Source organism: Pleurodeles waltl, chromosome 2_2, assembly GCF_031143425.1.
Source record: "Pleurodeles waltl isolate 20211129_DDA chromosome 2_2, aPleWal1.hap1.20221129, whole genome shotgun sequence".
In the NCBI taxonomy this organism is placed as follows: domain Eukaryota; kingdom Metazoa; phylum Chordata; class Amphibia; order Caudata; family Salamandridae; genus Pleurodeles; species Pleurodeles waltl.
The window spans coordinates 976,988,868-977,016,438 of NC_090439.1; the positions used below are offsets into that span (position 1 = coordinate 976,988,868).

The following is a 27,571-nucleotide window of genomic DNA, read 5'->3' on the forward strand; positions in this document are numbered from 1 at the left end:
GTGAATGTACTCCATTTCAGCCAATGCTGTCTTTAGTTGTCAGTTCTCCTGTATGTAGTGTTCTATTGCTATATCAGTGCTTTTGAAGCAAGCTAATATGACAACTGATCTCTTTTAAAAAAAAGTATAGTTTTATTGATTGCCTTTATCCAGGAAAAACATTCATGTAAGTGGTTACCATGACACACAGACATGTGAAACAGGGCTGGGCGCTAAAGAACTTGAGAAAGTTAGAGTCCACCAGTGAGTGGGATGTGGACTGTGGGTTTCATTAGGAGATCAGCAATATGGAAGCCTGAGCAGAGGCTGCAGGTATACACTAAACGCCAGAGGAAGCATAAAAGGCGTTAGACGATTGTAAGGGTGGGAGATGGACCAGGCTTACAAATAGCTTCTATGAGACTCTCAAGTACTAGGGGAAGCCCAAGAGGCTGGTGCGTCTGATGTGATGGACCAGAGATCAAAGTAGAGAAAATCAGGGCAGAAAAATTACACAGAGGGAACAAATTACAGGTTACAGTGGAGATGGGCAGTCTGCAAGTACATGAATATTTAGCACTTTACTGCACTATATTGCAGCGTGAGAAGACTATCAGTGTACAGAACCACCAGGTATTAATTTTATGAACTGCACACCACTCCGCTCCAAAATCAAAAGGTGCATGGTGGAGTAGCAACAGAAGTAGGGCACCATGAACTGGCATTAATGAACCCCTCATTTGGAGACATTCACACAATAGGCGCCCAGTTGTAGGGTCCTTCGATACAGCACTAATTAATATTAAGGGTCTCTAAATGATCCATGGGCGTCAGGGCCTTTTGTATAGTGGACTGAGAGATTTCAGTTTTCAATATGATGCTTGCTAAGAGGTTCTTTACGCAGCCTTTAGCCAGAGATCCCTGACTGGAAAATGCACTAATGTTCAGTTTTATCATTTTGAATAAATGTATTGACCATGTATAAAAAAAGAAGCTTTGCATTTCTTAATTTGATTTGTTTTGCTTTGTAGGTATGATTGTGAATTTTTAAATACATGCCTTATATATTGATATTCTTATCATTACTTATTGTAAAATACTATTTTGCATTATAATATATACTACTTGTAGAGAGGGAGATATATCTGTAGGTAGATGTGTGCTTATACATGATATGGCATAATTAGCTTCACATTGCATTCAATTTCCTATGTTACCTAGTCCACCACCTGTCTTAAAAGGTATCGTTGGCTGTTCCATGATTCAGACTAGATCAGCGTGGGCATCTGTTGATAACTGCTGGTGTTTTACTAGACTGACAAAAGAGTAAGGGTCTGATTTAGAGTTTGGCAGACAGGTACTTATACCATCTAAAACGTGATAGATATCCCGTTTGCGTTATTACAAGTGTATTAAGATATAATGCACTTGTGATAGGGTGGATGGGAAATATGTCACATTTTTGATGAAGTACCCATCTACCATACACTAAATCAGGCCGTAAGTCTGGTCTGGCAATAGTACTTGTTAATTTATCTGAAGAAGAAAATATGATTTCTGATAGATATAACTGCCTCCGTATTTTTCACAATATGAATATTCTCCAGGTGCCGGACTGGATGCAGAAACGTTTCCCCAGCAGTAGTTCTCCACTGCCACCAGATAGCACCACACAAGTGTGTCCCTTCCCTCCTAGAATGTGACATCAGACATAATGCTGCCAGTTTCTGTTTTTCTGTGCCTCATGTATGAAGGTCTGGAGTGCTTCTCTGTGCTTCACCGACAACACTTCTCATTTTTCGCATCAGCTAAGTCACGTTTTTCCTCCTATGGTTTCTGGGTTTAAACATGTCATAGATGCCATACGAAAATGTTACTTTTGGATCCACATGGCATGTTCATCTGCTATCTAGAATAAAAGCATGACCCAATGATGTCAGTGGTGCCTAAGGAGACAATGGCTTTAGCATCAGGTTAGCCTCTTAGTTCAGACACAGATCATCAATTATGTCCTCCCAGATCAACATAGGTGGATGTCCTTCCAGTCTGTTAATGGTGTTGTCTTTTTAGTTCTTCGCAACTGAAAGTTGCAGGCTACAGTTGTGGTTGATGCCTCCTTGTTTAGATGGAGAGATTATTTAGGTGGCATCTCAGTGCGGGGGCCTTGATCTGCGACAGTCTCGCCTCCACATAAATGTGTTGAAAATAAGGTAATTTGTCTTACCTTCAAGGGTTTCCTCTCTTGCATTGCTGTTAACGTTCTGTCTGACAACAAAACCACTCACCATTACTTAACCAGAGAGGGCACCTTCTCATTCGTGATCATAACAGAAGGATGAGGTCGGCTGGAATTCAGCTACTTCAGAATCATTTGTGGTTGGCACTGATCGTTTACATGCTATAGGTAGCACAAATGATTCCTGCTTCTACATGCTGGAGGTGCAACCAAATAGGTGAAGATATGATGCATATTCTCTGGCTATGTCTGAAAATACAGCCATACTGGTAGTTTGGAAACCCCTGCAGACTACAATTAGTTTGCATATAACCCCTTCCTTGGAACTTGCACTTCTACATGGCTATTATTGGGCATCACTAACTAGCAGAAAAGGTAGCCAGCTTCACCACTGTGGTAGCTGAATTCTATATACTTCATCATTGGAAGATGGATTCCTCTCTTGCTTCTCATCAGTGGACAGAAATCATGTCCACATTGCAACTTATGAAAGATCGATATGTAGGTTGAATGAACAGATGCACCTGTTCGAGGAGAAATGGGAGCCCTATATCCATGACTAAAATTTATTGCTTAATTGCCTCTAACAATATATAGTTGAAATGTGCTAAGCTGTAACCATGTATTACATTGATTAGGGACTCCATGGTTCAAGAGGATTGTACCATATTGATAACTGACATCAAATGCACACTCTTCCCTGTAGCGTACAGGCCTGTGTTTATAAGCTTCACTATTTATTCACAATAGTGTGATACTTATATCTGTGAAATGAGTAACATGATTTTCTGGTTTGACACCATGTTTTCACTCTCTTGATCTTACTTTTCGCTGCTTCTTACAAAACCCAATACATGGTTTTCAGAGAGGGTGCTCGGGGTGTACCAACTCAGGCACTCTCGATGTGAGAACCATTGCTTTGCTGGCTGCGCTTACAGGACCACGAGTGGGAACTATATCCCAAAGTGACGGAAATGGTCTTTCCCAGATGAGTATTTCCATGCGTCGAAATATTCACCACATCCCAGAACAGAAAGTATCCTCATTTTTGTGCCTTACACTTCCCACTGAATGATTTCCTGGGGGGAAGTATTTAGGTTAAACTGGTCAAAGGGCCAGCTTAATGCATGTCACGCTATAATGTTTATATCAAGAGTTCTGTGGATGCACGGTTAGCCTTTTAGTGCGAATGGGGCTGTGGTGTACCACAGAGTTGAGTAACGGTGCCATTGACCCAGCAAGGAACTGCCTATGGTAGTTTCACATCTGCCCTCTGGGCCAGCCCCAGCAGAATAGTGTCCCACCACATTGTTGTTGTGGCTTTCTTAGCTTTGTATCTCAAGCACCTGATAGTGTTGTCCTTGGCATCGGCCCATTTCACAAGCTCTGACCTCCAGAGTGTGAGAGAGGGAGGACAGGAGGATTTCCATCAAATAGCGATATCACTTCGTAGGGGAAACAATGAGATGGCTAAAAGTGCGGTGTGCCCCTTTGGATTTGGGAGGAGGCATTAAACCCTGGAGCCATGTTTTGGGCATGAGAATATATAATCTGCCTATCAGTTGGTTGACCAGTTCACCAACACCTCTTGAAAAAGTTTGGAGGGCACTGCATGGCCCAGGTCATGTGATTGAAATCTGCTTCCTCATTGCCACATCTGAGACGGCTAGGGGATACATTTGCAAATAACCAGTGCAGGAGTGAGGTACATGCAATGTACATAGTAGAACTGTAGCAGTTTAAGATGTGTGTTCCTGCAATTAAAGATATTTCCTTATCCTAAAGGAAGGAGAGTATTTCCACCTTGTCTTGAATCTTACTTCCTAAAGAAGCTGGTGAAAAAGAAAAGGTCAAATGCTGACATAATTATCTCTAAAATACCTGGACTTTTCTCCTATTTTCACATTCCTGTCACAGAATTTCACAGATTTACTCTGCGGGACAGGATTTTTATTTCAAATTACTGCCTTTCGCCTTGTTGTCGTCTGCAGGAGTATTCACAAAGGTCATGGTAGTGACAACAATTCACTCGAGATGAGCTTCTGTTATATATCCGTACTTGGGTAAATGGTCGGTCAGGACCAGTATGCCGCGTTTTCTGATCAAGAACCTGTGTAATATAAACATGCTTTTCCACAACCCTAACGTATATCATTCATTAAATCAGCTCAAATCTAGAGACACAACTTCTGAAGGCCTTTTCTCCCTTACCGACGTTTTCCAGTATTACGAGGTCTATTGTTTGAAAGGTTCCAATTCGATTGGCATTACAGCTCTCACTTAATGCATCTTCCTTGTGTAACAGATGCACTTGCAATATGAAGTTTGTAATTGGTTTTTGCTTCAGTAGAAACTATTTTAGGGTCACTGAAGGAAAACATTTTTCTGGATCCCCAAGTGATTGAAGATTTACAATGCTGGAAGTACTCAGATTATCTTCTCTTGGGTGAGTGATTTCAACATCTTAACTGGATTACACAGTGGCCTGTTTTAAGGGATGCAGGAGATATATTTGCAAGGCCTCACATTCAGTGCATCCATGGTATTACCTAGAGAGACTCTTAGACATCAGCCTTTTGGAACTCCGAACAATCACCCTTGCAAAGATTTCCAACCTCAACTACATGATAAGCAAATCTGTCATGCCAAAATCAACCCCACTGTCATGCAGTACCACTACAGTGTGGTAGTTGAACAAACAAGAGTGGTTGGGATCGTATTCGTTGTGTAAACAGGCTCTGACACTGGATCTTTTTGCCACCAGTAGGAATATTAGTTATTGTTGCCCATCTACCAAGGGATCAATTTGCGGTGTCTCCCAGAGGTCAGTCTGTGTTATTCAATCTTTACATGGAGGTAGTTTGCCTAATCATGGAAAACTCTGAAGTCCTTCTGCTCCAATATACTAATGGCACTCAATGGTATATGAAAATCTCAAACATAAAAGATTTAAGAAAATAAAGTTTATCTTCATGCTTTTCGCCCTTAGGTAAATTAGTGGAGTTCATGCTTGACTCATTTTTTACACTGAGCTCCCACATTATTGAAGTGCAAAAGCTGCCAACTTCCACCTCTGAGCCAAAAAGCAAATCCGGCACCTCTGATAAGCCAACCATCTTGGAACAGCTATCCACACTAGACTTTGGAACCCCAACTTGCTGGTGTGCCGCTCACAGACACTGTACCACGAAAAACATCTTTAATTCTGCAGCTAGGTTTGTTGAAGCTGCAAGGAACATTGATCATATCTCTGGCATACTACATGACCCAAGCAGTCTATTTATCACGGCCATCTGTATAATCAATGTATGCTTTTTTACCAGCAAGGCATCCATAACCACAGCTCACCCTATCTAGCCATTCTAATTACCATTATAGTGATTCCAGATGTCTAAGAAAAAGGGACTCCCTTCTCCTGCAAGTCCCACATTCAAATCTTCTATTGCACTGAGGCAGTCCTTCTCCCGGGTTTCAGATTACTCAAGGATCATTCTATTACCTGTACTAAGGTTTACCTTACTCCAGCACTGCCTTCACCTTGAAGCCCACCCTGTCACACAGTTTCCTAAATGAGGTTAGCAGTTCCTGAACTGGGCACAGGTTATTTTGCTTATTTTGATTTGTAACTTCTGCTGCGCTTCTTACCATTTCAGTCTGTACCCCTTCTAAATGTAACCTTATTAGTTTCTATTCTCTAGACTTTCTAGTTTAGGCATGCTATATAAATGGCACAACTAAACTGGATAAAACAACTTTGCAACTGGTCTGTGAAGTTATCTTAAAAAGACTATCTGGGAAGTGCTTTATCTTTGGATTAGAAGTACAAACTCCATTACTGCTTTCTTCTGGTGTCTGTAATGCAGAGAGTAGTTCACAGGATTAGAGCTACGAGATTCTAGACCGGGCTCATCATTTGTTGTATCCTGGCCTTTTATTTCTAGAATGTTTACTTCTTTGGTGTTCCCCCTGAGGGAGGATCATTTGATTTAGATAACTCATCCAGTCTTACTCTACAATTTCTGTCCATGGAACTTCTTGAGACGTTAGCCATCTTCTCATTTGCTTCCTTAGCAAGTTTTGGATATTCTTGAGCTTCTTAAAGACCCTTTCTAGAGCACTTGGTGTTGCAGGGTAATGATCATTCTCCAGATACCAAATGCAGGAAGCATAAGAGTCAGAGTCCGGCATATGATGCCATCACGTTTTACGTGGGTTAAAGCCAGAACATTTAGATTGTGGTACTGGAAAAAGATTTGAGAAGGAAGGTGAACATGATGGCAGGTAACACCAATAGAATTGAAATGGCTCTGTTTGCGTGTCCATGAGGTGTGGCACTATACAAGCAAACCACAAGTCATTGCTACTGGGGCCAAAAGACGCTGCAGTCCACTCCATATCGCATCAACTGATGCTGGAAAACAGAGATGGCTAAAGATACATTTTCAGGTCCAGCATTCTAGCTGAAAAGGTTTTCAATAAGGATTTTGCAATAGGATGCATCTCCTTTTGAGTGAAGATTTCTAAGAGTAAGTGACCTGTTTGTTACCATATAAGAGGTTTAGATAATATGTAGATTTTAAATTGATGTAGTGGAATTGATGTTATGGGGTATGTCTCCAGGGCAGCTGGTCTGTAAGGCTTTTGAGCCATCTTCTAATGCAGACTACTCCAACAAGTAGCTTGCAAGTTTCTGATAGCTCTCCTGCTACCTGTGATAGCTCTCTTGTGCCCACCCCAGCCTACTGAATTAGAAGCTTTTGCTTGGCTAAATTGATATATTTGTACCATACATGAAAAGTGTGTATTATTCAGAAATTGTAATCTGATGTTTGGAGAAAAATAATTGAATTTCCAAAATATATTCAAAGCTGATATTTGAATGATAAGTCATGGGACGTTGAAGACACTCGTTACTAATATTACCTTGGTGTCAGGGACATTGAAGCTATAACTGTGATGTATTACCAATTTAGAGGCATTCAGCATTGATAAAACCTTTTTACATTACTTTTGACAACTTTGCCTGATGCACTAAGGTGGTTACTGCTGGTCAGCTTGCATAGGGTAGTCACTAATGTACCTCTGTCTGATGTGGTCACTATTACAACTCTAATATTAGTAGCTCGGATTGTCATTGAACAGGAGTAGCTTTTATTACAGAAAAGGTTGTAGACCCCTGCTCTAATGCCTTTGAGTAAAACGTAATAGCCACTACACACTACAAATCTGCAGTGAAGAGCAAGACATGAAAAATGTAGTTGCCCAATGTCATGTTATCTAGAGTTGTTATATAATTTCCCTATGAAAGAAGGGGATTTTAATTAATTTATAGTGTTCATGGCCTTCAGTAGGTTTCTTCACACACATTCTAATGTCAGTCCAGCATCTGTGTGCTTGAAACCTATTCCAAAACAATCTGCAAGGGAGTAAATGCAGGCAAACTGTTTAAATGAGCAGTTTCTTTACTCCATTTTGAGGTATAGCTCATGAATCTACTGTACGATTGTACTGGCTTGCTTTTTTCCTCGAGTAAATCTGTTGTGTGGTAACAGATGCTGAAAGAGGTTGTTCACAAGTAATCGCTTACCACACTCTTTGAGTAAAATCTGTGCAAATCTACTGTAAGCTCATACTAAAGTGCCTTTACCACTGAGTAAATATGTTCTCTGGTCTTGCAGATGCTAAAAGAGGTTGTTTCTCAAACACTTAAAAAACATGGCATTGGAGAAGATCACAAGTGCTTTACAGCCTGCTGTCAACGTCTTTTCGAAATATCAAAATTCTACTTGAAGGTATATTTTTAACCTAATGCATCTGATACCTAATGCTTCTTCAAATGAATTCTCTTCCTCCTTTTGTAAAGGTTTGCATACCTAAATGGTGCTAATCTGGGTGATTTAACAGATGTGTCCAGTATGTGGTGAAAGGCTATATCCGTTATAATGTGATTAGTGATAGAAAATTAGCCTCAGATATACCATGTTGAATTACTTCAAGACCACAAACCGTGTGGGATGCTGTCACCGGACGATATCAGTGGTGTCATCAATGAGGTAATTGAGATGTCATCAATTATGGTAATTTAACAGCTCATGAATAATGTATTATTTGAGATCATAAGCAGTGTATGCCGTGGCGCAAGTTATAGTTAGCTCAGTAAACTATAACTAGTGAATTTCACTGCGTTTTATTTGGGGGGGCGTTTAAGCACCATTTTTTCTTATTTCAACACCTTGGCCGATTGTGCTTTATAAATGCCTTCTAATGCAATACAACACCTACCTTTAAAGTCACGTTAACATTTTTTCAGTGATTTTCTAAGGTATTTTTTCCCACCTAAGTTAATATAGCTTAATATCATACCTAATTTTTATTTTACCATATTGAGCCAATGCACCTGCTGTACACTGCCTACGAACGTGTGCCAGCAGGGGATTGGCTAGCTGTGACAGGCCTGGGTGCAGGCCCTAGCCTCCACCCAGACATTTTGTTCAACCCTCACTGCTCAAGACTCCGGCCAAGTGTACAGATTCTGACTGAGGCCATGCATGGTAGGGTATTGGCCGCAGGACCTGCCCTTGCACACCACCACCTGCACACAGCAACCCACATTTTCTTCTTTTATTTTACATTTTTTCTAAACCAGGGTACTCCAGCGGTACCCACAACTCAAAACAAGCTTTTATTAAATTTGGCCCCTGGAGGTGGTCCCTCTGGGTCCGTCCCCATCACACACCACCACTCGTGCCAGGGAATCAGGCTGTCTGTACCCTGTCCCCTTAAACTGTAAACATTTCTAGGAAACCAGGACCAAGTTCCCAAATCCTGATATAGTGGCCCTATATTTTTCTCTGGGTTGTGGTCAACCAAACCGCTTGCAACCAAGGGACCAGTCCTCACCACGATCTTGCAGTACCGAAATGGCCTACGGGAGAAAAACTGCTTCCACCAATCCGGGGCTGTTTTTTTTCTTTTTAAATTTCGGTGCTGCCGGACCAACCATCAAGATAAACCGAATTTTTAATCCCTTCATGATCAAGCACAGATTTATGAAAAACTGCAGTTCAGATTTACACCAAGTCAAAAAAAAAACACACTTTCTGTCTTACGGTTTAACTTTCTGCTAAATTTGGTGTAGTTCCATTTTGTTGTGTTTTCAGTATTGGAGGGCAAAGTTTCCTATGAAAATTAACATGGCAAATCATAATTTTGGGAGTCTCCATTTCTCTTGGCCCCCGCTTGATGATTGGTGCAACACTTTCCTTGAAGGAGCCAAGGAGGATGAACTTTTTTTGGGAGAGTTTGGTGAAGGTGTGTGTGTGTGTGTGTGTGTGTGTGTGTGTGTGTGTGTGTGTGTGTGTGTGTGTGTGTGTGTGTGTGTGTGTGTGTGTGTGTGTGTGTGTGTGTGTGTGTGTGTGTGTGTGTGTGTGTGTGTGTGTGTGTGTGTGTGTGTGTGTGTGTGTGTGTGTGTGTGTGTGTGTGTGTGTGTGTGTGTGTAGGACATGTGAGATTAGGCCTTGCAGTCCAGCACTGATTGAAGTCTGGTGAGGTGGGCAGAGTCATTCCCCGTTCAGCGACATTCTATGAATGAGCGCTATAAGTAAATCTATCCCACTACAGCCTTCAAGAGGAGAGGCAAGCAAGGGGTTGCCCAGCAGAGCCTCCTGTTCCAACACTGATGACTGCAACAACTGCACTTGCCTCCATTTCCAACAGCAGAGGGTGGGTACTACCAAGAAGATGTGGATAATTTAACCCACACAACTGGTCAAAGGTGCCATTTGCAAACCTTCTAGCAGGATCTTTAAACGCCAGAGTGCTCATACTAAGTTGGTGATGCCTAGCAGGTCACAAATGGAAGTTACACCAGAAGGTGATGCAGGATATCTTCAAGCAGTGAGTAGAACACTGGCTCCATTTTTTTGCCATCAACAAGAATGCTTAATGTCAGCACTTTTGCACACTGGAGTTACAAAAAGGCTCTCTTCAAAATGCATTCCCCCTAGAGGGGAGCACAGGTCTTCCTGTATGCCTTTCTTCTACTGTTTCTCATGCTTGAGTTATGAAGAAGATCAGAAACAACTGGGCCTGAGTAATTCTAGTGGTGCCAAACTGGGCCAGGAGAGTGTTGTACCTGGAACTTCTGGCACTCGGATCTGTCCTCGGATCAGGCTGCTGCTTTGGGAGGATCCTCTGACACAGCTGGAGGGCGGGGTATTGCACCAAGGCCTGCATAATTTATATCTCCAAGTATGGAAATGAGCTGCAACATTTGAGTGTGTTTAATTGGCCTCCTAAAGTAGTGGAGGTCATCCTTGCACGAGGCATCCTTCTATTATCTCTGTTTGCACCTGATGCTGGGACGCAATTGTGGCTTGGTGTGGCACCCATAATACAGACCTGTTGCAGGCCAAACTGTTGGATGTATAGTTGATTATTTTTCATCTTTGGCCCAGCAAGAACTTGCACTGGGCACTATGAAAGGTTATTTGTAGACCCTCTTGCCCTTTTTTTTTTTTCATTTGCCAGACCAGCTGTCCTTGTTTAAATTACCCACCTTGATGAGTTTACTGAAAGGTTTAACTCATCAGTTACCTCCTAAACACTGTGTGATGCCTCAATTTGATCTTTATTTGGTCCTCGTCTTTCTTATGCGAACCTCTTTTGAGCCGATGCACAGCTGCCCATTACATCTCTTGACTTTGAAAACAGTATTTCTTGTTATGATAACTTCAGCCCATCGCATGAGTGATCTTCATACTCTTTCAGCCCAGCTGTTGTACAAAACCTTCTTTCAGGACAAATTTGTATTGTGATCTACAGTGATCTTCCTACCAAAGATTGTGTCTACCTATCATGTGAGGCAGTGCATCATACTTCAGACGTTCTTTGCTCCACCTCAACCCTCAAAGGAAGAGGAGCAAGACTATTGTTTAGACCCAAAAAGAGTGTTGTATTTAACATTGATTGTTCCAAAGACCATCAGGTGGTCGATCACCTCTTTTGTTCTCTCCAGAAGGACTTTTTGATCTAAGCCTTTTCATATTCCCATCACCTTAGAAGGTACAGCTTTTGTATCTCTTCTAACGGTGAGGAATCTGTCGGTAGAAGTATCAGTCTGAAGAACAAGTTAATTACCCTCGGTAATGCTATTTGTGGTGGATTCTGTGTCTCACCGCCCTCCCTCTTCCACTTTATGTGGAATGGTCTCTTTTTTTCCATCTAAAAGGTTCCAAATTAAAGATTTGCATGCAAAAGTAATTGTTCTTTAAACTCCATGTCCCAGGGTGTGAGCGATGTCAAGAAAGAAACAAACATCAGCGTGCTAGAGTGGCACATACATGCTGCCCTGACTGTCATGTCTGGGAGGAATGCGGTTGACGTAGAGCCAAACAATGCCTTCCACAGGCGTACATGAACTTTGCTGAAAAATCTTCCAGATTCCACTTGGGAACCTTGGGGATATTATAAGATTTAGATAATCTACCATAAACAGCATCATCAAAGGGAAGTAATTTATTCACCTGGGATGTAGAGTTGGCTCCATGGTAGCATCATCAATAAAGGGAATAAATGCTGTGGTCATTCTGAACAGTATGACCACCAGATGTGGCACGGAATCATGCCACTAGTGGATTTTATGCAAAGTACAGACTGGAGAAAGTGAAAGCAATGTTCAGAAAAGGAACTGATATCTCAGGAGCCATCATTGACTGACATAGATGTCTTGAATGCGGGCTTTTACCAGCTGTCAGGGGCAGCAACGTAGACTAGGCAAGGCTGCTAGCACGCAAGAAGAGGGGCCCCGTTTAGTCCGGCTTACAGAATAACACCAAATGCGCTTGACGTCCAGAGGGTGGTCTCACCACTAACTCCCACATAGGTAATATGGGGAAGAATCTCTTGCTTTGCCTCCAAATGGACCAAAGTTACCACCAACTGTTGAATAATTCTGATAATGGAGATCGGAAACACCTTTGAATTACTGAAAATATAACCTACTCATCCATTCAAACGAGAGCAGCACTAGAACTTGAACTCCAGTAGAAAATCCTTCTTCTCAAGGGAGCAATTGAAAAATTACAAAGGCCCAAAGACAGTTAGGTTTCTACTCAAGATTCTTGCTAATGAAAAAGGAAGGTGAAGAGTCAAGTCCAGTCATGTAGCTTCAAGGATTCAGCCAAGCCCTCATTTTAGATAATTATTGTGCAAGAGGTCCTTCTCTTGCAGCAAGAAGTAGAGGTCTTCACTGCCCTGGATCCACAGGACACCTAGTGTCACTTCCCTATTCAGCCAAACCACAGGCAGTTTCTAAGGTTTTGTGGTGCAGGGTAGCACAGTTAGTTCAAACTCCTCCCTTTTGCCCTGAAATGTGGCTTGAAGTGTCTGGCCCTGGTGGCAGCCTTTCTTCAGAGACAAGGTCACCAGGTATTTGTGTACCTGGACGACTGACTAGAAAAAGCACACTCTACAGAAGTTGTATGCCTCCACAATGGCTTGCACACTCCACAGAGACTTCTTATGTCTCCACAATAGCTTGTATCAATCTATTTTGTCACCTTGGCCTGACACTTAATGTATAAATGTCTTCCAGCTTTCCCACTACACAACTCCAATTTCAGGGAGCTTGCCTAGACACAAAACTCAAGGTATTTCCTTCAGCGGAAGGTGTACTGCAAACCAATGGGTGCTGGCATCACAACTCCCCTGGCGAGAGAAGGTCTCAGACAGGGCTTACAAGTCACTACTGGGCCTATTGTCATGAAGACTCATTTGTTTTCTGCTGACTACTGGTGAGACAGATTGAACTGGAGCTTGAGCTGCCCTATCAGCAATCCACAAGTTCATAGAACAATATTGTCAAAGTCTCCATCTCAAGCAAGCTTTCCTGTGGTGATTACCGGACCACATCAACACCATTTTCCCTTTTGAACCTCTGATAGTCATCATAACAGACTCTTCCATGAGGCGCTCAGATGCAGGAGCTAAAGTCAAACGTTCTGTAGTCAGAAAAGGAATCTCCCCATATCAACAGCTTGGAGTTTCGAGCAATTAAAAATATGTGCAAGCGTTCCTGCAGGGCTACTGAGCCAGGCTAACCTGATCAGAAACTACAACACGACCTCCATAAACTACATTGCTAAACAGGGAGGCATGAGGTCTTGCACCCTCTCAGAGAGGGCATACTGATTGTGGTACTGGGCAATAGTGAGCACAGTGGGTATCTCGATAGAAAACCTCCCAGGATTTAAACAAAAGCCTACAAATCTTTGTCAGTCTATCGGATTGCCACAAGTGGGTGCTTCATCATGACCAAATGCAACACATGTTCAGAAAGTGGGATCATTCTACTTTAGACCCGTTTACAAGCCTGATGAACAAAAAATGCCTCTACTTCACAAGCAGGAACTGCTAACCCGGCTCCTGAGGCAGTGCCTTCTTGATGACATGTTCAGACATCTTTGCCTCCGTCTTTCCACAACTTTCCCTTGTTCCTAAAGTGCTGAGGAAAGTCATGAGAGTCATGTTCACTGATACTGAAAGCCATAGTGCTGTCGCGTAGGTTCTCATTATCGTAATGAGACTACTGGATTCGGGTGGCAGAATAACTTGCACTGTGGGGGACTGAGTCTGAACCCACTACAGGTGACACCTGTCGGCCTAATCCAGGTTTTGTTCCGGCTAACTAGCAGTGCCTCATCTCCATCCAAGAGCAGGGATCTTTGGGCAACAGAGCGCATGACACAGTTGACTCCTCGGAGAAATTGTGGTCACTCAGATATCATCCTTTTCTCTCAGTTACATTAGTTTCACATATGCAAGGACAATCAGAGGCAGAGTATAGTTCAATAAGCTTTTATTGAAGTAACTGCATTTTAGATAACAAAGCATGAATTGCAATAACTAGGACGATGCATGACAGGATTAAAATTGTGACAAGGAGAGGGAAACATAAAAATAAAGCTACCATATTGTCACTAAGATCGTTAAGAATTGTTCTTTCCTAGGCTATGTTCGAGCACAGCATGTTAAGCTCTAATTCTGCCCTTCAGGTTCCCCTGGGAAGACATCATCCCTCATACCTGAGCAAGAGGCCTGTAGTCTACATAAGCAGCTGCAGTGAAGCAGTCAGTATACAGCCGTGGTCATCTGGTTGGAAACTCCCTCTAACATACATGGTTCAAAGTAGTGTTTTTATAATAAAACAGCTGATGTTCTAAGAAAGGATCCCCACGTAAGAGTGAGTATGTTTCTGTGAACGTTGGAGACAAAGCATACCACTTTTGCCAGCAACCTATCTTACTGCAGCCTTGAGAAAAGCACAGAGTGAAAGAAATGTCTTGTTTAAGAATGCAGTGCTGGCCGAGGCAAAGATCAGCTAGATAGAGAAAATAAAACAAGACCGCAAATGTGGCTATTGTTAAAATAATAAAATGAAGCTGACTAAAATATATCTAGGTTAAAGTGCACAGCAGCAGGCTTAGTTTGCTAAAATAACATGTATGAAGCTATTACTAAAATGGCTTCACAATAGTGCGACCATGCCAGTTTTGGTACCCAGGCCTCCTTAAGATGTCCTGAAGTCCACTGATAGCGCTGAAACTTCTCACCAGGAGCAAAGGTCAAATCCTGAATGCGGACTTGAAAACGCTACATATCAACCTAGTTCTTGATCACCCACAATTCTGGAACATCTGGACATCTCTGCCATTTGTAGGGCAATACTGAAACAAGCATGCAGCCTTGTCATGACTGATCCAAGTGAAAGCGTTTGCACATAGTCCTAGGCTAATTAGGTCTGAGTCCGATTTCCATATTACTACACCAGATTCTGCCATACCTACCTAACCTTAAGGTTGATTAGATAGATGTCAGTAAAAGTCCATCTGACAGCAATATCGAGGTTCAGAAGTTTGAGCGCTGTTCCCGCCCCCATTTCCCAGAGGATCCTCAAACAACTCATGAAAGGCTAATTTAAGACCTTTTCCCTGATCTAACAGTCTGTGGGCTATGGTAACTCAAGACAGTAAGGTAAAGCGTCAGTCATCTGATGCTTCAACACTTTCAGCTCATCCGTAGGCCAATTACTACATATATAAACTAAACAACTGCACTCCTCTTGTCATTTTCTTCTGTAAGATATGTTGGGGAACTTCAGTCCTTCAGGGCAACTGATCTATTTCTGCATTTCACTGAAGAAAATCACTTTGTGCACCAACCCAAATGTTTGTCTCAGGTGCTTTAGGGCTTCCATTTAAACGCACCCGTGTTTGGGTCCTTCTTTTCAAATCTCAGCATCAGCTGAGAGTGCACTACGCTTGTTAAATTTTCATAGGTAAATAAAATTTGACATGGACATAACTAAAAACAAGACAATCAGACCAATTGTTTCTTTTGGATGCCCTGTCAGGGGACAACCCATATCTAAACAGGACAATGCCTGCTGGCTCTCAGGCCACATCACATTCTGCTATAACAAAGGAAAGTGATCCATAGGAGCAAGGATGGTGTTGTTACCCCAGAAGCATGTTGGTGACAGCTGCACTCCATGTGAGTATACTACTCCTTGAAATATGTGGAGCAGCTATGTGGTAGACACATAATCATCAAGTGCTACTTCTTGGACTTGAACATAGCAGTTGGCCAAAAAGTACTACGAAACCTGTTCCATGGAAAGTGAGCCTACTTCCTGCTATATCACTACCATTTGCTATTCAGATTCAAGCATGTGAATCTATGAAGGATTTAATGCTGGAGACAATTGATTTTATTTTTAACCATAACTCTAGTTCCCCAGTGTTTCACTAGTTCATATATTGACAAAAAAAAATCCCCCCTGCTCTCTGGGCAGAGGCTCACTACCTGGTATTGGCACGCTTGTGCTATATAGTCTGTTCTATTGTGGCATATAGTACAGAGCAGAGCTCGCTCTTTTCGTTTGCTGAAATGTAGGTTGTTTCGAATTATGCACATGTGAACTAGGCAAAACTGTTGCTGGGAGTTTTGCCAATTAGCATTGTTTATTGCTAATTTAAATTTAAAAGTACAGCAGATTCCCAGCCTGATGATGGGGATGATTCAAGCATGTGACTCTAGAAAAGGTACCAACACCAGAGAACTAGAGATACAGGAAAGTAACTAATTTCTTATTGAAAGTCAATATTGCATGCTTACAGATGTGATGCGATAAGTGCCCAGCTTCCGATGGAAACATCTTTGAATATAAAGTGCAACAATGCAAATACACTTTTTTTGCTTGCAACAGTTTAATGGCTGTCTGCCTCATTTTTAGGATCTGAAGACTTCTAGAGGTTTATATGACGAAATGAAGAAAACTGCAAACAACAATGTCAAACAGGTAATATTTTGCACCCTACAAATTGTTTAGTTGTGTCAAACATTCTGCTTGAATTGTACAGATTCAGCAATGAAATTAACATTTGACCTCAGAAGTCTACTTTATTTCTGTTCCAGATATTAGTATTTTGATCATTATTGTGTGAGCTATATCTGCATAATCAAGCTTCACTCTTCAAATATGTACCTATTGACTTAGAAACACATGGATCATAAATATACAAGTAGACCAAGTCAAATATACAAAAGTAAGTAATAAAGGGAGTTACTTATCAGTTGTGTTTTGTAATTATTGTTACATATATCGAGAATTCATAAATATACGGCTATTTGATCGGAATCTTCATCCATAATATGAGCAAGAAGGTCACCTTCGAAGATTTAGCAAGACAACAGGTGTTGATCCCATGCCAGTTTTGCATTTCCCCACACGTGGCGAATTTTAGGTGGCTGAAAAAGAGTGGTAATTGAGTAATTAAAAGTATTCAAATAGCATACCTCACACCAGTTATCTGATGACCTAATTGGGTCCCAGGTAGGAAGCGCTCAGATTTTCAGTTTGCTTCTTTTGGCCCTCAGGGTGCTCTTTTATTGCCATATTTCTCCTTTTTTCTGTGTGATTGTTTTTTTGGTGCATTCTCGCTAGACTTTCCCTTGACTAGTTTGATTCTGTGCATCGAGAAACACATTTTTCTCTTTACATATCGGAGCCTGACAAATCATGTTGAAATATCCCTTTCGCTCATTTCTATACTATCTGTTGTTAGTGTATGCAGAACAGTTCCTTTGCACGGGCAGTGAGTGTATTGACCTAATGACTGGACTGGGAAAATCACAAGTCCCTTACGTGTTTCAGGGAGCCAGGGTGTTAGCTGGCCAGAGAGCAGCCCTGAAACCATGTCCAGAAGCTCACTCTTCACAGAAAGGGGTGTGCGGCCTACTGATCCATAGTACACTCTGTTCCTTGTGCTGAGAGCAGACACGGTCTACCTGAATCCCAGAAAGGAAAGTTACAGCTTCAACTGCTAGTGAGTGCCATGGAGCTCTGGTGACTGAAAGGAAAATGCAGTTTGCTGTGGTTCTTTCCACCCAGATCATCAGTACTAAATGTAAACTTGACTGGACAATGGGAGACTGCATCTTTTCCCATGACTGGATGTAAACTAGCCCCACCAACATATCCAGGGCTCACCTTTTTACTAGAAGACGCTCCGCACACTGATGTAGAAAAAGATCAGAAACAGAAGCCCTACCTGCCTTCTTTTTAATGGGTAAGGGCATTTCTCTGGTACTGAGGAGATCTCCGCTGTTGAGTCCAGCTGAGAAAATAGACTGCCCTGTGTGCTTAGTACCTGCCTCGCACAACCAGCGGGTGAAATCTGTTGTGCTGGTACTACTCTGAAGTACTTAGCGCTGTTATGTTGGGCGAAGGCTCAAGACAGTGCTGCACTACCAGCCTGACCCAAGCCAGTTGATTTGAGAAGTGTGCTTGAAGAAGCAACCTTGCTTGTGAAACACCAACATATAGCATTGCGAGCAGGTCCATGTGGTGGCCTGTCACCTTTATTAGAAGTGTGAAAAGGTATCTCCACTCTGACATCTCCGCGAGGCTAGTGCGACTTATGTGGTGCAGCACTTTGTGAGCTACCTGCCTTCCAAGATACACTACCACCCGAAGAGCTTGCACCGCTGATGGCTGCTCCAACAACACCCAGTCCCGTGCTCACACTTTGGAACAGAGCAACATGTACTGTGCCACCCCCACCCCCACCTCCACATCGCACACTTTTAAAAGAGTCTAAACACACATAAGAGACAATGGACGCTTGCACAAGACTGCTGCTGCTCAAATCCTGCTCTTCCGGAGAAAGCGCCACGCGTGGCTAATTTGTTGCCAACTAGGTATGTGACTGTAAAGCTCCTATGTAGTTTCTGAATTAATACACTTCATGGATATAATATTTATTGTGAGTGATACATGTGCTGCTTATACTAGTTATTTCACCACTCTTCAAGTGTAAGCTTAACTGTTCAACCTTGCCAGACCTTTATGGAGATATGTGGAAATTCAGTGATCTGGCAGTAAAGTGGCAATACTTGTCACAAGGTTTGCCAAACTGCTCGTAAGTCACGTGTGCCTGAGAGAACTTGCAAAAAGATAGTTTCTGTTTATCTGCCTATACTACCTCTGGTTGATAACCACCACACGAATAGTTTCTGGATACTTCTCGTTACTTGCTTTGCTTCCTACAAACAGGTGTTCTTTGGGTCATGAAATTCTTTACCAGAAGTATGGACTTTTTTGATACAGGAGCTTTAAGTAGATCTAGGACTTGGGGGCTTGGTAAGCTCTGAATGCTTTCCTGAATTCACAAAGTAAGAATTACAGAGTGACATCATGAAGCATTGTCAGTCCTTCGAAATATTGATCTTTTTGGTGCCTGTCTGCAAGTTTGTGCTTCACAGATTAATTTTCTTCGCAGCTACAATTGTGAAACTGCCCATTGGAACCATGATGCAATTGAGTATTCACTGATAACAAATTGTAGCTTTTGGAATGGTGCTGGAAGTACCACTTTTTATTTCTATGTTCTGTTGTTGTATTGACGTCTAGTTTGGGGCTCGATGTAATAACAGGGCACAAACAAAGGTGCAAATCGCTTACAGACCTTTTAGGACTTGTCTGTATTTTGTGATGCAACCTGTGTCCTAATAGCTGGCTTCTAATGGTGTCCAGTTGTAGGGTTGCAGAACGACCTGCCTAATTAACATAAATTAGGCAGGTTGCTATTTGTGACTCTTGATTGGCTATGAACACAAGGATGGTGGCCTTCATGGAACAGCTGACCGCGATCCTATGCGTATGCATTCGCAAACTTCAAACTTTTTTTAAGAACCTTATATTCCTTTAAAAAAAGTTTTGTGTTTGAAAGATATCGGCAGGTAACAGGCAGAGATCCAGTTCCACTGGTTCAGTTCTCAAAGACAAAGTTGTCCAGAAGGGACAGCTTCCCCTTTGCAAATAAATTACCATATCTTTTGAGGGGTTGGTAACTTTTCAATAGCTTGTCACCCCAATTGTGATGCGAAACCATTAATGCATCACAGTACAAATTGAAACTATTAGGGAACACCCTTTCGCGCCCCCTATTAACTCAGATTTAAAATGGGTTGCAAATACTCTTGTTCTGAAAGTCTTTTTTTCCTTTGCAAAATGAGCTTGAGTAGATTGTGATTTTGTCAATGGCAAAGTTTTCAAACGCAAAGTGCTTCTTACATCTGGCTGTTGGTTCTTTAAAAGTTGTTCAGGAAACTGCGTCTTTGTGTGCATATCACCTTATCTTAGGATCATGCCTTTAAGTCCGTGATCGCTACACCAGTAATGTATGAGAGCTGGACTTTTATCCTTCAAACCTGTTCCAAAACAGGATATTTGTAAAATTGGTATCCCAGACAAATATTGATATGGATTTTTATATATATATGTGTATGTATGTGTGTATATGTGTGTATATGTATATATGTATATATGTGTATATATATATATATATATATATATATATATATATATATATATATAGTTTTGCTATATGTTGGAGAATCTACAATGTTCTTTACACAAACGGATAAAATATGTTTTCTTAATTCTAGTTTCCTGAATGTGTGTTCCCATCTTTTTCAGGTGATTCATTGGGAACTGGAGAAGATCACCCGGAAGTGATAAAGAATGTCTTCTTGAGCTGGTTTATGAACTTTGTACAAAATGTATCAACTAAACAAAGCATAGTGAATATAAGAGAATTTTCAGTTTATGCATTAATGAACTACAACCGCACTAGCACTGTCTGCCTTTTTACTGTTTATTTAATTTTTACGACACATTCTGAAATGAATTGGTATTTATTTATACTACCCTCCCTGTTGAAATGTTTTCTTTGCATTACTAATTCAAGGCACCTGTCACTCCTCCTAGAGTATGTGTGTGGCTGTTGTCCAGTGAAAAAGTGGTCATTGGTTTATCTGCTAAACTCTGATAATGTCATGGCAGTAAGCTTCCTTTTTTTCTCTTTTTGTACATATGATTGTTACTGTAACATGTTTTCAGATATCTATTAAATCATATTTTATTTATTAAATCTGAATGTGGGTGTTCCTGTGCAGTGTTGGTGGTAGGTTATAGCTGGCTGAGGACCGCCTACCAAACACTTTTCGGCGGATCCGATAAAAAGAATACTGCACACTTATAATGAAATACTGCAGTTCTGATATCCTTCTATCCCTTTCTATTGACTTAAAACCAAATGTACTGGAAGATTATTAGGACTTTAATCCATTGCATAAGAAGCATGTCGGAGCTTCTAATGAGTTGGCATTGGCAACCATTAGTGAAGCCTTTTCTGATTTCCGTTTCTTAGGTGATAAACTGGATGTTGGGGAGTGCAGAGGTGTGTTAAGGGAGAGTGTCCTCTTTATGTAGTTACCTGAGTTAGTCTGCCTGCAGTAGCTACAATCAAAATCTTAAATCTTGCTTCTTCCTGATTTTCTGTCCAGTTACCAGGAGCCATGTGTCTTCAGTTCTTTTTTCTTTGAAATGTTTCTTTTTAATCTTCAAGAGGCATGCTCTGTGCTATAGTAAAGGCATAAGAACTCACTATATTTTCTGCAGTATATTAAAAACAGGGCTCCATGTGGCGTCTCACGTGGCTAAAAACAACTTATTTATTTATCCTAGGCATTACTTGACTGTTGAAGCCATGCATGCCACTAAGTGCTACGTCAGTGGCTTTTTCAGTGTGCAGCAAGAAACAAAACAGTAGATGCATCCAACCTTTCTCGACTACCTCCGTGTATTCTGGTTTCTTTAAAAAATATCTTGGGGATTTGTCCTACACTTCTGGTACCTGTTGTTGATTGTCCAGTGCTTCTTGTGGATCAGTTCTGTTTTAGTAAATACAATATTATTTTATGAAATAAAGATATCCCCTACTACAGCCGCGGGCCAGTGGGGAGCAACTATGGTCTGTTTCATAGGTTAAATGCGATTAGGATCTTTCAAACATCTCATGTTCTAGTCAGTAAAATATTATTTTTAACAAAAGAGCAAGAAAACAAACCTCCCTCCCATCTCCCCACCCTCTCTTCCACCATATTGGTCAATCGAGGATTAGGAATATCCTTGTCCCCTGAGAAGAGCTTGAAAAAATGTGCATTTCTCTAGCCCAGTGTTTGTGTACTGGTTCAGACCACAGGCCATGGGCCTGTATATCTAGGACGCCCCAGTAATGGGTAGCAGGCTAATAAACATTGGACAAGTTAACGCCTTAAACCCGCCACCAAGTGACACAAATATTGTTTCCAGTGATTTGTACAATTTGTCTTGTCCACCGAGTACCAAAGATATCTTCTCCCTCCCTCCCTATCAGTTCCCAAATCCCTTCTAGTCAGGCACTGTGGCTGGGATCGTCTTCCCTGCCCCGGACTCTCAGAAGCACCTGTTCAGCCGCACATAGCAATAAGGTGATTAGATGGTCCCTTGGGTAATCTGAGTGAGCCTATGAGCCTGTCTGCAGTGCCTAACTAACATGTCAGAAGCCAAATGAATGTAATATTGAACATTATATCTGTATCATCCAGAACTTCCTCCCAGTTGGGAGAATGTCATAGTAAGTGCAGAAGGGAGCCAGTGCCTCCACACTCCCTACAGCACTCCCTGCGTCTGAACCAATCCCAGGTGTGTGTGCTTTCAGGGGTGTAATGCCATTATTAGCATTTATGTAGCGCTTACTACCACTGATGAGTTAAAAGTGCTTTACGCTGCGCTGCACGCTGCTCAAGAACCCAAGGTTACTAGTTACGACAGTGGTACTAATTAATGGAAGTAGTCTTTTTCTCTTAAGCAAACCATTCCACGCATGCATTACGTTTTTTTCCTCTGGTAGATTAAAATGAATATGTTTTGGAGTGGTTATTACTAGGAAGGGATGTAAATTCATGCAGATCTTTGGCATTAATAGATAAACAAGAGGGGATTGGTATTGTTTGGTTGCAGGGGTATGACTTTCAAACCTAGTGAGAGCCTGTGATCTTTGAAATGAGCTGTGGGTAAATTGCAGAAATACATTAATAGACTCTAAGGGAAAGGTGCATGTGACTTGGAAAGGTTGTGCTCAGAAAGAGTAGGCATGCTCGAGATAGAAAAGAAGGAGAGGGCCGATTGAAAGAAAAAAGAAGCGTCAATCAGGGGTTAAGTAAAGGTCAGTTATTCATTGAGGATTAAGAAATATAGAGAATACATTTCGAGTTAGAGCATCCTGTCTGAGGATGCAAGAATGCAGAGATAAACAGCTTAATTTGCATGAGAAGATAGTGGTGTTTTAGTTACTTTTGGTAGGCATTAGATTCAGTTGAACAGTCTGTCCCCTTCTAGCTCATCACTTGACCACTGCTCCAGTAAGGTCAGCTGATCAGGGCAGGAGTTGGAAGCATAAAGTAATCCCGGGACACATATATTGGGAAATATCAAGAGTTTTACACTCTGGTCGAAGGAAGCGGTTATAAATAAATAGTTCTCTCTTCATAAGTATAAGACAGGTAGCTAGTTCTCGTAGTTTAACAGGTTATAGGTTTTTTGAAAAGGTTGCACGGTTACAAGCGACTTAATAGGAAACCCTACCAGACGCAGCATCCTTTCTGCTCAGCACACCCTCTGTCACACTCCTTGAGTCGCCAAGCATCATTCCATGACATCATACACTGGCTGAGCAGTGCAGAGAAACCTAGAAGCTGTACAGACAATGCATTACAACCAACAGCTGATTATAACAGAAGAAGTAACCTCAAGATCACAGCAATGTTAGTAGGCATATGGGTAAATTATACAAACATTGAGAAGGAAATTCTGCAAATGCTGGATTTGATGTCTTGTGATCACAGTATTAATTATTAAAAAAAACAAGCTTGGATACATTTGGATCGCCTGGGTGTTTCATGGCACAAGACACTGAAGGTATAATGCTTGCTTTCTGGTGGCAATCCAGGTACTGCGCTGAGGAGAATAGAAACTGAACTGCCTTTGTTAGCAAGGGGCTGCTGATTAAACTTGCTGAAGCACTGCCCTTTCATAGATGGTAGAGGGATGGGCGGGACTACAAAGGCCCTTTGTGCAAGGCAAAGGGGACCCTTAGGTTGAGCCTCAGCCTTTCATCATTCTTGATCACAGTGAAATGCAGAAATTCACACCCCTTTGTGCATACTCCAGGCCGGAGACCACCCTGCTGTTGCATGCATCACCACACGAAGTCTGTGTCTGGAGGACAACCTGCAAAGGACATTTACATTCTGGCACAGGCGGGGTCACATTGTTAATAATAAATTAAATTAGGGCTCCAAGTTGTACGGCACATACCAAACACATATTACAGAGTACAATCAAGAGTTAACAATTAGACGTTCTTGTGAAATAAAACACCACCTTGCTACATCCTGCCTGGTGCATATTTAAATATGTATCTACTGTTCATAAACACAAAGGTCAAAATTGGTTCCAATAGAAACTACTCATAACCAGTCAACTCATATTTTCACTTTGGTAGCAAGAGCTTTTAAATAAAGCTTCAAACTAGAGTATGTATACAAGTCAGTATTACTAAGGCTGACCGCGCTTGGCTGCATCCAAAGATTTTAGCACTCTGCAAATCAATAGACCTGTAAATAAAATATAAACTTGTTAAGCTGCTACCAGCATGGTTTTGAGAGCTGGTTAGACTGCCTGTTTTAGAGACAAAGATGTGTAAACTCTGGGCATAAGCTTAATTTCTTGTGATTTGATTGTATTGCATGCTCCTTTGTTTTGCATTTTAGATGGGACAGGGTGTTGGCTTGACTTGTTATTTATAGACCCGGGCAGAGTTCATGGAGTCCAACTCAGCGGAATTCCATAGAGTTGAATAAAAACTCAGTTGAATTCCGCAGAGGTGGAATTCCATGACCCGCGGAGTCTTGAATGCTCCAGATCTCGGCTAGCCAGGCTCGACCCTGCTTAGTGCTTCTGAGATCGGGCGTATTCAGGAGGGTCATAGGCAGTGAAAGCTGTAGTTTCAAGCTTCTTGTACACTAGCCTGTCCTATGTGCAGTGCAGATGGGGCAGGCCAGTGCCCAAGAGGCCTGAAACAGTAGCGAAAGCTGCCCGGCCGGTTGTGTACTGGCCTGCACCGTGTGCAGTGCACACAGGACAGGCTGGTGCCCAAGAGGCCTGAAATAGCAGCTTTCACTGCCTACAGCCCTGGCCTGAATTCAGGCCAGGGCCGTAGGCACCAAAACTGCCAGGCCTGTTGTGCACCCGCCTGCCCCATGTGCAGTGCACAAGTGGCCTGAAACTGCAGCTTTCACTGCCTATGGCCTATGCCTGAATTCAGGCCAGGGCCATTGGCAGCAAAAGCTGCAGTTTCAGTCCTTGTTTGTCCACCAGTGCACACAAACAATGACAAAAAACAAAGAAAGAGATCAGGATTTACCTGGGTCTTCCAGGGGGTCCTCCTCTCCTTCTCCTCGTCTCGCCTCCCTCTGGTCTCTGCTCCCAGGTTCCAGTGCGCACTGCAGCCCAGACTGTCTGCGCTTGCGTTGTGCAGCCCATAGCGCAGAGTTCCATAAACTTTTGCGGAGCAGAGCTGCCTGCACACCACTATTTATTTAATGCTGCACACAACTGAGCGTTTCTTCAAAAAATCCAATTGTGCTCTATCTGAGTGGGGAGCAACTCAAACAGTGGGATGCGGTTTATAGATTAAATTGTGAGTAAGATATTTCAAGCTTCTGATTTCCATATCAATAATATTTTTTTAAATAAAAAGCAAGAAAACAAACTTCACTTCCATCTCCCCACCCTCTCTTCTGCCACATCAGTCAATCGAGGATTAGGAAAGTCCCTGTTTGTGCACTCGCTCAGACCACAGACCTTGGGCCAGTTTACCTAGGTTGCTCCAGTAATGGATAATTTGATGTATCCAAGTGTTACAAATATTTGGACTCGCTAAATGCACTTGCAGATGTCCTAGAACATCTCTTTCCAAAGCCTGTCAGAGTTATGCCTAACTCTGAGACCATTCTTTCCTATCCTGGAGTATTACTATGGTGGGGATCTGCCATAAGAAACCAGCAGAGCTCAGCCAGAATGTTCTTATCGTCAGCATTAGTGATTAGCTATTTTATTGGTTAAAGCCTACCAAGCAGCTGTGGCATGCAAAAACATCTTGGGGGAGGCTCTGAAAACTTGCTATTTGTTTTAGGCTGTTTAGCATGTCTTTGCCCCTCCCATGGAGCATCACCTGTTTATCATCACTCCTTGTATTATTCCACGAGTGCTCGCTTCCTAGAAACAAGACTTTAAATTTTGTTCTGATCTTGCAACATTTGCTGGGCATCAAAAGACAGAGGTCTAATATCTAGGACTTATGCAGCAATCCTGCTGGGTGGCCATCTGAGAGGAAAGACTGTAGGATGTTATTTTTTTCTAGCACACAACAAAATGTACTGTGCAGAATATATCAGAATTAGGAAAGTACAAATGAAGCACTTTTTTTGTAATTCTGAAGTATTTTGAAAACAAATATTTTAACATGATAAAAACAAATGAATACTCTTGGTTATGCCATTTCCATACATTATCCTTTGTGTGCTGTATAGTTTTATCAGTAAAAATGTATGTGTGCAAATTTACTGATCATTGCAATTGAAAATGTGTTGTCTGTAAAGGCCATGTGCTACCACACCATGCCTACTCTACTCTGCGTAACTCCACTCTACGACATTCTACGCCATTCCACTCTATATAGCATTCTGCTCCATGACACACTGCAACACTCTACTTGCCTGTACTCTACTCCACTCTACAATACGCCATCATGACACTCTAATCAATTCCACTCTACATTGCTCCACAACACTATACGCCACTCCATTCCATGACACTCTACTCCATTCCCCTCTAGGAGACACCAATGTACAAAACTCCATTCTGCGACATTCTACAACACTGTATACCACTCCATGACACTTTACTCCATTGGACGCAATGTCACTCCACTCAACTGCGCTCGACTCCACTGCTCTCTTTCACTATACTCCTCTGTATGCTATGTCACTCTACGTCACTCAACTGACACACTACACCACTCTGCGACACTCCAGGACACTCTACGTCCCTCCACTGTATTCCTCCATACTCCACTCTGCACCACTCAACTCCATGCCATTCTACTCCACTTTATGCCACTGCACTCTGACAGTCTTCTCCACTCTGCTTCAATCCAAGCCACTTCACTCTATGCCACTATACTCCACTTTACAACACCCCACTCTGACAATCTACGCCACTTCACTCTGGCACTCTATACCACTCTACAACACTACACCCTGACACTCTACACCACTTTACTCCACAACAGTTTTTCACTTTGCTACTCCACTCTACATCACTCCTCTCTGACACTATGCCACTTTAACCCACTCCCCTCAGTGACACTTTTCTCTACAAAATTCCACTCTTCTCCACTGACATTTTGTGCCCTCTCCAATCTATGCTTTCCACTCTACACCAGTCTACTACACTCTGCAGGAGCGGCTCGCAGGGTTTTGCTGGGGTGGGGCAGTGCATTAAAAAAAAGAAAATCACTTACCTGCTTTTCCGCCACGTTGCTCCTTTGCTGCACTGCAGGCACGGGCTCCCAGCCTGCCCTGCGGCCAATCCTGACGCTGATTAAAGCAGCATTAGGATTGGCTGAGAGCGCCCAACCAGGGCACTCCCAGCCAGACTGGGAGCCTGTGCTTGCTCTTTCCAGCCCAGCAACTGTTTCTGGGCTGGAGAGAGCCTACTGTGTATGTATGTTTGGCCAGCCAAACATACATGCGCACTGAGAGGAGGGCACAGTGTACTCCCCTCATCGTCATCCCCAATGCCCGCCCCTTTAATAAACAAAACCACAATAAACATGGTTTATTATT

The 27,571-nt window shown here is 42.1% G+C and overlaps 1 protein-coding gene across 1 annotated transcript in view; it reads left to right on the forward strand.

Moving 5' to 3' along the window:
• Window positions 1-20,709, forward strand: part of MTBP (MDM2 binding protein) — a 192,924-nt gene extending 172,215 nt beyond the window's left edge. The window contains exons 20-22 of the mRNA XM_069220682.1: window positions 7,894-8,007; window positions 16,509-16,574; window positions 20,256-20,709. Coding sequence (XP_069076783.1) covers window positions 7,894-8,007; window positions 16,509-16,574; window positions 20,256-20,294 — 219 coding nt within the window. The 3' untranslated portion in view covers window positions 20,295-20,709. The remainder of the gene's footprint in view (window positions 1-7,893; window positions 8,008-16,508; window positions 16,575-20,255) is intronic.
• Window positions 20,710-27,571: the final 6,862 nt, after the last annotated feature.